General features: G+C 48.9%; 1 protein-coding gene across 1 annotated transcript; it reads left to right on the top strand.

Annotated features, from left to right (window-relative positions):
* The first annotated feature begins 85 nt into the window (after positions 1-85).
* Positions 86-10,410, top strand: Mrpl14 (mitochondrial ribosomal protein L14). The gene is made up of 3 exons (XM_032900661.1): positions 86-141; positions 8,835-8,963; positions 9,952-10,410. Exons 2-3 carry the CDS (start codon positions 8,893-8,895, stop codon positions 10,316-10,318), a joined length of 438 nt encoding a protein of 145 aa, XP_032756552.1. The 5' UTR covers positions 86-141; positions 8,835-8,892; the 3' UTR covers positions 10,319-10,410.
* Positions 10,411-10,958: the final 548 nt, after the last annotated feature.

Raw genomic sequence — 10,958 nt, 5'->3', positions numbered from 1 at the left:
CTCCCGCAGGACACGCCCCCACGCCGTACACGTAGAAAGTGCGCGCGCACTCACGGAGCACCACTGGCGCGCAGGCGCAGCGTACAGGGCGGGGCCTTGCAAGTGGGGTCCTTGGCGGGAGATTCCCAGGCTGTCAACGCGGTACGATGGGGGATCAGGGGGCACCTCGCTCTCCTCGCGCTACTTCTTCCGGTTTCTTCTCTGCAGTGGGGGAGGCGCTGTCGGGGATGGGGGGAAGACAAGCCATACTGGGCCCCTTGGAAACCCGGGGTTAAGTGAGAAGGGTTCTCACCCTTCGCGAGGCCTCAGATCTAGACCCTCTTGCCTCTCACGGGTCCCCGATGCGCTCACCTGCTTACCCAGGTCCTGGATTTAGAGAGAGCCTCGGGGAATGGTGGCTGCGGCCTAGCCTGGGCTAAGTGGCTTAGACCGCTTTCTCTGACGCGTCTCCTACAGTTTTATCTGCTTCTCTCTCCTGCTAGGTCTGGAGATGAGTTTGCTGGAAGCTTCTGTGGTGTAAAGAGGGAGGGAGTCCTTGCTTTCGCTCTGTCAGACTGAATGACTCCTTTGGCCCAGGGGATTCCCTGTTTTCTTTGACCAAAGACCTCACCTAGTGGGGAGGGAGTGTTTAAGACTGGAGAGATGGAGAGGCAGAACGCCCCTTTTCTGTATGTCACCACACATCACGAGCACAAAGACAGGACAAACACCACCTGTTTAATTTCGAAGTCTTAAAGGGTACAGAGGAAATACTGCTTCCCACTGTACGCAGTCAGTGAGCTTTACACGCTGAGACGTTAAGGGACTGATTGTGTAGCGATCAGTCACCTTGTTGTTACTTGGGAAATGGTGGCACCCAGGGTCTTGCATCACGGCTGGACACTACCTTCCTGGTCAGTGTGTCTGTAGTATGTGGATATTCAGCTGTAAGATTTTGTCTGTTGAAGTGTCTTTCAGACACTCCCATGAGTGACTTAGAAATCAGTTTAGTAGATCATGGCCGTGTGAGTACGCGCGTGTTGTGCTTACAGTAAGTGTTTTTTCTTGGGACACAAGGGTGTGGGAGTGTATTAGGTGTCTTATACTGTTTCTGTGTGTTGTAGAAAAGTTTGGAAAAGTATTGATATCTTGTATACCTCTTGCTTTCCTCAGCTTGAGGGGGGCTTGCCAACCATAATCCCAGATGTAGGCAGGTATTCCAGGCCATCCTTAGCTGCTTTGGGTGTGCAAGGCCAGCTTGAGATTGCCTGAGACCATGTCTCAACCAAACCAAACCAAACATACAAATTCCCTAACCTGGAGCATTTTGTCGGTGGTAAGAGAAAAATGGAGGAGTGGTTGTCACTGTAGACTAACTAGTGTCAGGAGACTGTAGGTCTGGGTTCTGAGAAGCTGTATTGAGTAAACAGTTTTTGATGGGCTGGGTGGTAGTGGTGGCACAAACCCCCCAAAAACAAAATTAAGGACTTTTGCATCATCCAAGATTCTGGGCATATAATAGCATGCCACTTGAGAGATGAACTCAGGAACCCAGAGCTCGAATTCCACTTTATTATTTTTTTAAAGTAGTAGAATTTTAGAAACATCTTCCAGTGATCTCCAGAAGTCCCCAAATCAGCTTCCCAGACCCTCCACCCCCGACTCCGAGATGCCCCTCATCAGGGCTATTTGGGCTCAAAGTGAATTTTATTGTTCCAGGGAGTGGGCCTTGCTAGTTTTCCCCAAATGCACACCCAAATCAATACAATTATGCAAAAAGTCCCACAGGAAAGACACATCCAAGAACCCCTGTGGGTAAAAATGGATAACCTGTTTTATATTTTTAAAAAAATCCTTTTTTTTTCATTAAAAACTACTTTTATTTATTTAGTTTTTCTATGTATTTTTTGTTTTGTTGTTTTTGGTTTTTGGGTTTTTGTTTTGTTTTGTTTTGTTTTGATAAAGGGTTTCTCTGTGTAGCCCTGGCTGTCCTGGAACTCACTCTGTAGACCAAATTGGCCTCAAACTCAGTGATCTGCCTGCCTCTGCCTCCCCAGAGGGAGGATTATGTTTAACTTTCTGAGATTAATGCAAAAAAAGTCTTTTAAAGATTGCCTTGATCTGCTCCTCTGTTGTGGACAGTGATGTCCACTGTCCCACATGGTCCTGCCTAAATGTATTTTTCCATTGTTTATGTTACTTGGTTCTATGGTAGCTTGGGAAGGCCTCAGGAAGCCACAGTATAGGTTTTTATTTTATTGGTTTGCCTGTTTTTGTGAGACTTTTGACCCTTCTGCCTCTGCCTCCAAAGTGCTGGGATAAAATGTGTGCACCACCCCACCCCACTTCAGTCTTCAATCTTAGAGGTTGAAGGTTTATTTAGTATAATTTTATAGGTATGTTAACAATTATAGTCAGTGTTCAAGAAAGGGCTGTGATTCAGGGCTCATATATTGTTCTGGGTTATAAAAGGTGAGGTCCCAGAGGAGGTGTCAGTAGGGAAATAGAGTAGGAGGTCCCCTGTCAAAACACTTAAAAATCATGTATGTTCTCAGAAGGTCAGGAAGCACTTTCTTGTGTCTCCTTTAAGCTGAGAAGACTTGGAGGACTGTGTGGTTTTCGAGGGAGGAGGGGAGCCTTGTGATAGAGGAGTGAGACCACTCTTCCTGGGCCTAGCACAGGACACCAGCTGTTTTACTCTGTAAACCAGAAGGATTCCCCAACTGGAGTGGTCTCTCCCCTAAATGAAGCTAAATCACTTTGATATCGAAGCGGCTTTACTGTTCCCAGTGACCCCTGTTGGTCTGTGATTCACTGAGACCTGGAGAAGTGATTACAAGGTCACAGACTTCTCAGAGAGGAGTGGCTGGCGCTGAGAGATGAGTCCTGCCAGTAGCATTTCCTCTTTGGTTCTGACTTTGCTGTCCTGCATTCCTCTGGCTACCTGACTTCTTATTCCTGGCTCCTTGACACTGCCTTAGTTAAGTCCTCAGAGAAAGTTAAACATAAGATAAAAACTGTACACCAAGTTGAGAAAAGTTCAGTGGCAGCTGTTGTAGAAATTGATCTTTGTTAAAGGGAGTTATTAAAGGGAGCTCTGCTCATTGGTAGTGATGCCGGGAGAGCTCACACCTGGGCAGGTGAGTCAGATCGGCCTCTGCTTTGCTGTGGTTAATAATAATAATAATAATAATAATAATAATAATAATAATAATGATGATGATGATGATGATGATGATAATTTAATTAATAATGTAATTATAATTAGCAATTTTTAAATAATAATAAGAATTATTATTATTGTTGTTGACAGGATCTTACTGTGTAGCCCTGGCTAGCCTGGAATTCAATATGTGGACCAGGCTGGTCTTGAACTCAGAACAGCCACTTGCCTCTGCCTCCCAAATGCTGTGACTATGGGATGAGTCACCACGCCTGGCCTTGGTTGTTTTGCTGTTTGTTTTCTTTTCTTTTTGACACAGTATCATGTAGCCCAGGCTGACTTTGAACTTGTATTTGGTTTTGGTGACGTTTTTAGTGGGTAGAACTACATTTGAAGCATTCCCCTGCCTTACAGAGTATACTGGGGTAGGAACAAGTTTGAGCTCTGGTCTGGACTGGGTTGCCTTATAACCTGGGTGGAGTGGCAAGCAGTGGTGCCATTTCTGATTTCATTCCTCCACCTGCAAAATGATGCAAGCCCTCACCGGCCCGCCTCCTTCAGCAGGTGCCCGTTCTTATTTGTTTTCCCGTTTCCAATGGATCCAAAGGGATGAAATCATCAAAGACGGTGTTCTGGCGGGGATACTTTGAGAGTTGCAACATGTTAGACTTGTGTGAGATTAAATTATACACACAAAATAAACTCCTGAAAGAGAAAGAAAGTGGGCCAGTAGGGAGACAGTGACAAGTGTTTAAGCAACAAATACAAGTATTTGTTGGGCCAAAATGAAGAGAAGGATTTGTATGGGAGCATGGTGGTCTTTTATGACTCTTCAGAGTGGCCAGGCCTTTGCCTTTTCCTGTGTAACATGATTTATTTGTTTATTTTTGGAGACAGGGTCTCTGTAAAGTAAAGCTGGCTTAGAATTCCCAGGCTAAAGGTGATTCCCCTCTGCTTCTGTCCTCCAGAGTGCTGGCATAGAAGGTGCGAGCCGGAAGGCTTGGCTTGGAAACAATGTATGCCCGTTGTACTGCATAATTGTATAGGGAGACACTTTGCTGGTTACTTTGTAACTGAAATTCAAAACCCAAGTAATACCTGCAAAAGATGGCTCCGCTAAGCAACAACATTCTTATGCACAAGTCTGAGAACCTGAGTCTGCTTCCCAGAACCTGTAAAAGGGGAAGGAGAGATCTGACTCCACAGTTGCCCTCTGCATGAACTCGGGCACCAGCAGGCACACAGGCAGTCACACAGTAGTAAATAAACATCCTCAAGTAACCGTGCTCCCCCCACCCAAAGCATTCCAAGTTTAGGTGCTTCCTTGGTTGTTCTTCTAGCCCTAAGTATCAAAAGTAGCAAAAATCCACCAGACCCAACTAACTGAAAATAAGCCCTCTAAAGCAGTGGTTCTCAACCTTCCTAATGCTGTGACCCTTTAATACAGTTCCTTATGTTGTGGTGACCCCCAAGCATAAAATTATTTTCATTGCTACTTCATAACTGTAGTTTTGCTACTGTTATGAATTATAATGTAAATATCTGTGTTTTCTAATGGTCTTAGGCAAACCCTCTGAAAAAAAATCATTTGACCCCAGAGGGGTCATGACCCAGGTTGAAAACTACTGCTCTAAGACATCAGAAGCCTGGATACATAAAAATGTCAAGCCAGGCATAGTGGTGCATGCCTTTAATCCCAGCACACAGGAGGCAGAGGCAGGTGGATCTCTGAATTCAAGACCAGCCTAGTCTAAAGAGCAAGTTCCAGGACAGTCGAGGCTACACAGAGAAACCCTGTCTTGAAAAAACAAAAAAGAAAAAAGAAAGAAGTCAAATCACACAAACACACATGGAAAGTCTAGGCTCTGTTTGACAGTCCCTTAGCTGTAGCCATGTGCCGATAGCTGCTGTCCACCCTAGAGTACTAAGCAGGGCAGGTACTGGTCTCTGCCCCCAGGGAGCATCCATTCCAGTGGGAGGTGTGTGGGTGAGCCTAGTGCATGCCTCGCCACTCTGCAGCGTGATGGCGAGTTTGACAAGATAGGAAAGGGGCTTGCATCTCGGGTGGACGAAATCATCTCTGCCCTCCTGCCCTTTGAAGGAAAGGTGGGGATCACACTCTGAAATGGGAAGATAATGCTTTGAGTTGACCAGAAAGTCACATGAAAGGCCACCTCTGGCACTGGAATCTTCCCAGGAACCTGGCTCCATGAAAATGAGTGTCATAGAAGAAATACTGAGGACCATCTGGGCAAACACAAGGCTTAGAAAGAGACACACAGCATTCTGCGTGCCAGGGTCTCAGAGCCTGTCTACAGGATGGGCTCATGCTAGCAGGTAACACAAGGGCCTGTTAAGAGTTCTTTGAAATCCCTTGCTGCCCATGGCAACCCCCGACCCCCATCCAAAGCAGTTATTTAGTGATGGATGGACAGTGTTCACACTAGACTGGGATGTACTTCCCGGGCCTTGCAGACAAAGCATGGACTTCCCCAACCACTAGCACCATCTTGGCACCAGGGGGCCCTTAGAGGGGTTGGTTCCCTATGAAGTCCCCATGTCTCATCAATGTGGAGGGGGGGGGCACCTATCTTATTATTGCTCTCCTACTGTTTTTCTGGACATGAGATCTTTTCCCAGCGTGTGAGAAGCAGGTGAGTGTCTGCGACTGTGCCTTCCGGCCGCTAAGTCAATTGCAGTTGAGGTCAGATGTCACAGTCGGTACCTTAGAAACTGAAAGTAGTCAGTTAAGAGAGTCGAGGCTGAGCAGTGGTGACACATACCTTTACTCCCAGTGCTCGGAGGCAGAGACAGGTGGATCTCTGTGAGTTCCAGGACAGCCACGGCTACAGAGAGAAACACTGTCACACGAAAAATGTTGAAGCCTTCTCTGTAGGCTTTGTGCCTTCCCAGTACCTGTGGCCATTTGAGGTGTCCTAAGTTTCTGAACTTGGGGTAGTAAGCAGCAAGGGGTCTAACATTCTAAGAGCCCGGGGCAGAGGCGAGGTTCGTGTGACCTCAGGATCGACAGTGTGGGCTGTATTCAGTTCATCTGGAATAGCCAGGGGCTCATCTCTGGGAGTGAGCCTGAGGGCCTGCTGGCATTGGCGGGCACAGCTTAGCTGGGGTTTGACGCCACAGGCTGGCTTCCCATCACAGATGTGAGTTTGTACACATTTTATACACAGAGCATGAGCTTTTCTTGCTACCTACACCACAGATTTTCTTTAGACCTTAGGTAGGGGTGGGAGTCACTAAGTGCTCTCCAGACACAGTCAAGGGCCTGGGTGCAGTCCTAGTGCAGGGCACAGCTGAACCTTAGGTCAGACTGAAGGGAGTCCTCCTCACCTGGTATTTCAGGTCCTTCAGCAGCAGTGAGGAGCCTAGGGTCAACGTGGACGTATGTCAGTGTTTTGGTTTTTGAAATGGAGGTCTATCTGTAGTCCCCTGGCTGTCCTGGAACTTGCTTTGTAGACCAGGCTGGCCCCAAACTCTACCCAGGGTTCCTGAGTGCAAGGATTGAGGGCATGTACCATACCTGGCAAATGTCAGTATTCCTGATGGAACCTGAGTTTGTTAACAGTTGGAGAAATACTAATATTTACTGTTGCCATGCTTACTCTGGCTTGAGTAAGTGTGAGAGTTCAGGAAGCTGGTCACTGTGGTTCAGATTGTCACTCAGCCATATCACCGTGGCCGACTTAAATTCTCTGGCCTCGTGGGGAGGGGAGAGGGAGAGGTCAATAGTGTGTGCTGTAGTGCCATGAGTTAATGAGGTGACAGTGCCATTTAGCCTAGAATGTGGCGTGATATAACTGCCTCAACAATAGTTCAAGAGAACAGAGGGACCCAGCAACTCAGAGTCTAGGGGTGCAGAGGGCCTGAGGCCGGGGCTCGTTGTGAGACTCTATGTAGATTTCTTTTTTTTTTTTTTTTTTGGTTATTTTTTTCGGAGCTGGGGACAAAATCCAGGGCCTTGCGCTTCCTAGGCAAGCGCTCTAACCACTGAGCTAAATCCCCAACCCCTCTATGTAGATTTCTAAAAGTCTCTGTGCCTGACTCGTCATCTTTGAAGTGAGATGGGAAGAAGAGAGCTAGGGGCAGGTACGCAGCCTGGGCTGGGCCCACCGCATGGCTCTTGCCTGGGCTCACAGTGGAATGACTTGCCCAGGAGCTACTAAGCTGGGCTCACGTGTCCAGTGCTCGGGTCCCTGGGTTAGCTGCTACCTGCTTCAGGTTGTTTTCAAGTTGTAGAGTAGCCCAGCACTTCACGGGTGTCCCCAGGAGAACACTGAGGTGCTGGGATTTGCGGTAAGGCACCAAGTGCCTGGCATTTGTGGAATGCTGGCACATGGAAGTGAGCGGTGAATTCTCCCCACCACCTTTATTAAATAGTCTTATCTGTGGCGCCTTGAAGCCTCACGAAGAAAGCTGTGTGTAAATACTCCAGTGCACAGGCATGGCTCTGTGGGGCTCTCCAGCGGTGCCCTCTGCAGCTGGGCGTCTGGATGGAAGAGCTGGCCCTCGGACAGCTGGGATCCCCGCCCGGTCCCCACCGGGCTTACCATGGCATCCCTTACCATGCTGCAGTGATGCTCCTGCCCTTCAGGACCTTTCAACGTGCGTGCGTGCGTGTGTGTGTGTGTGTGTGTGTGTGTGTGTGTGTGTGTGCGCGCGCGTGTGGGAACTGGACTCCCGACTCCTAGATGCTGTAGTGCTGTTTCCTGTCTGGGGATGTTTTTCCATGCTGTGGGGGAGACTCGCCCAAATATAGACTTTGGTCAGTGCTTTGGCAAGGATGGCTTTGGCCCTACTTCACCGACCTTGGGCTCTACAGGTGCCCTGGCATTCGAATTTGGGGGAAGGGTGATCCGTGACCGGCGGCTTAGGAAGCTGCTCAGTTGATCAACGTTTTCACCCCACTTCAGCACTAGGCGCTGAACCCAGGGCGTGTGCAAGCACCCTACCACTGAGCTATATTCTCAACCCTTTAAAAAAATTATTTATTTTTGTTTCACGTATACTAGTGTTTGCCTACGTATGTGCCTGGTGCCCAAGGAGGCCAGAGGATCCTCTGCAAGTACAGCTAGTGCCCTTAACCATCGAGCCATCTCTCCAGCTCCATGCTCTGTTTTGTCTTCTTTGAGTCAGGGTCTCATGTAGCCCAGGCTGGCCTGGAACTCACCAGGTAGCTCACAGGTCTTGAACTTTTCATTCTCCAGCCTAGGCCCTCCACAGGCTGGGATTTCGGGTATAAGCCATCATACCTGACTTAGTAGTTTTTATATGGGAGCTCACTCTGTTGTCCGGCCAGGTATGGAATGTGGATCCTCCAACCCAGAATAGTTGGGATTACAGACCTGTGCCTCCAGGCGTGGCTAATCCACTTTCTTCCTGGGTGCTGAAGTGGCACTTTTAGAAGGCGTGCTGGTGTCAGGAGAGAAATGGCATTCACTTTCTCGGCCCTCTTGGGAAGTCGTGGCTAACTCGGGTATGCGGAAGGACTCCGTTTTCCTGGGGAAGCTGAGGGCGGTGGGCGTTCTCTGTGCTGGTCTGTTAGAGCTGACCTGCGGGGAGTGTGACTCAGCAGAACTGGGAGCTGGAGTTCTGTCTGATCATCCGTGTATCTCTCAAACACCAAGATTCTTGTTTAGTGACTGATGACCTTGTGCTCCTGTGTCCTCCCACACAGGTCCCCAGAGAAAACAGCCTCTGTCCCTTTTCTCGCAGGTTTGCCATCTTGGGACCCCATGGCCGTCTTTACTGGGCTCCTTGGCTCCTTTGCCTATGTCAGAGGAGCCGTCAGCCAGCGCTGCTTCAGGTAATTCTTAACGTCTGGTTCTCAAGACACGACCCTGGATAAGCCTGCCACTCTGGCTGGATCCTGTGGCGACTAGAATGGGAGAGGAAACTCAGCTGTCAGGGTCAGCACCGGGAGAGTGAGGGCAGATGTGAGGGAAGAGTGGCCTGTGGAGAAGCTGTCCGCCTGCAGTCCCTGCCAGTTCCTCAGAGTGCTGCTCTGAGCCTGTCAGTCCTGGGGCTTTTAAATTCCTCGCATTGGAAAAATTCACTCTGTGTGGTGTGTAGGAGATGGAACTCCCAAGGGGGCAAGACCGGATCTACCCCTAATACTTTTCTGTCCCTGAAAAGAAGCGGGTTGGGAGGGTGGCCGTGCTGGAAGACGTGCTCTTATTTCCCATGTTCGAAGGCTAAGGCAGGAGGCTCACTTGGTCTCAGGAGTGGGGCAATGTGGAAGACCCATCTCTATTAAAAAGCTGCTACCTTGACACTTTCTAGTTTCTGCCATATTGTGTCAGGGCTCCCTCAGAATAGACTCTTCAGGTTCCCAGACTCTGTGAGAACAGGGAAGCAGGACCTGGGAAGCAGGTTCTGCAGGACCGGCGGGGTGAGGCAGCCTGTGGCCCTCCTTAACTTTCAGAAATCGAAGGCTGGAGATGAAGTTTGCCTGAGGTTTCCTATCACAGAAAATTTGGAATCTTGGTACCCAATAGAGGTTCTTAGTTTCATGAGAGAGTAACAGATTGGCCTCAAGCCTGTGATCCTCCTGCCTCAGCCTCTCGAGTGCTAGGATTACAGGTCTTTGCCAGCAAATCGTCTCAGAAGCTCTCCATTATAATAAGGAAGTGGGTAGTTAAGACTTCACAATCCCTGACTTTTTGTCTTGGTTCCTGGGTCACTCTGCTCAGTGTGTACATGTGTGTATATGCATGTAGCTGACACGTACCCTCCTGCCCTCCGAGAGGCCCAGAGAGATCTCTGTCACAGACTGACTTTTTCTCTCCCTTCAGCACCTCTGGGAGCCTCAGTGCAATCCAGAAGATGACTCGGGTCCGAGTAGTGGACAACAGCGCCCTGGGCAACACCCCCTACCACCGACCACCCCGATGCATCCACGTCTATAACAAGAGCGGGGTGGGCAAGGTGGGTGACCAGATCCTGCTGGCTATCAGGGGGCAGAAGAAGAAAGCACTCATCGTGGGCCACCGCATGCCTGGCTCCCGAATGACTCCAAAGTTTGACTCCAACAACGTGGTCCTCATCGAGGACAATGGCAACCCTGTGGGGACTCGAATTAAGATACCTATCCCCACCAGCCTCCGCCGGAGGGAAGGAGAGTATTCCAAGGTGCTGGCCATCGCTCAGAACTTTGTGTGAGCAGAGCGGCTCTGAGCTGAGCAGCCATTCCTTCCACACTGGTGACAGTGTCCTGGAACAGAATAAATGTTTTGATGTGTGTTTTCTTCCTATGCTGTCCGAGCTGTGGTCGTGAGGTGGGTGACTAAAGCAGTTGAATGCTGGCGTCCTCCCTAGATTCCAGGAATGGCCTGGGCTTCTCTTACATCTGACAGCCTTGGGCCTATGCAGAGACAACTGCTTCTTGTCTCTTTTTTTCGGAGCTGAGGACCAAACTGAGGGCCTTGTGCTTGCTAGGCAAGCGCTCTACCACTGAGCTAAATCCCCAACCCCGCTTCTTGTCTCTTTATTTGTCGATCTCCTTATAGGGAGAAAGTGCTCCCTTATTTCTTTTATAGACTCTTATTAACTCACAAAGCCATTTGTTTAAGATACTATGAGGTTAGAGAGATGCTTGGTGGTTAAGAGCAAAGACTGCTCTTCTAGAGGACCCGGTTCCATTGCCAGCAGCCATATGGTGGCTCACAACCTTCTCTGGCACCAGTTCTGATAGATTGATGCCCCCTTCTGCCCTCTGTGGAAACTGCATGCTGGCAGAACATGTCTACACGTAAAATAAAAAACGATAAATTAAGAAATACTATAGCCACTTATTAAAGCA

The sequence above is a fragment of the Rattus rattus genome, chromosome 4 (assembly GCF_011064425.1).
Source record: "Rattus rattus isolate New Zealand chromosome 4, Rrattus_CSIRO_v1, whole genome shotgun sequence".
NCBI classification, from domain to species: Eukaryota; Metazoa; Chordata; class Mammalia; order Rodentia; family Muridae; genus Rattus; species Rattus rattus.
This window is presented reverse-complemented; position numbering and strand designations above follow the sequence as displayed.

Bases quoted from the DNA above. Each gene is read 5' to 3' on its own strand.
- Mrpl14 (XM_032900661.1), top strand. From the start codon at position 8,893: ATGGCCGTCTTTACTGGGCTCCTTGGCTCCTTTGCCTATGTCAGAGGA. The intron at 8,964-9,951 runs GTAATTCTTAAC...CTCTCCCTTCAG, and splicing joins GTCAGCCAGCGCTGCTTCAG to CACCTCTGGGAGCCTCAGTG.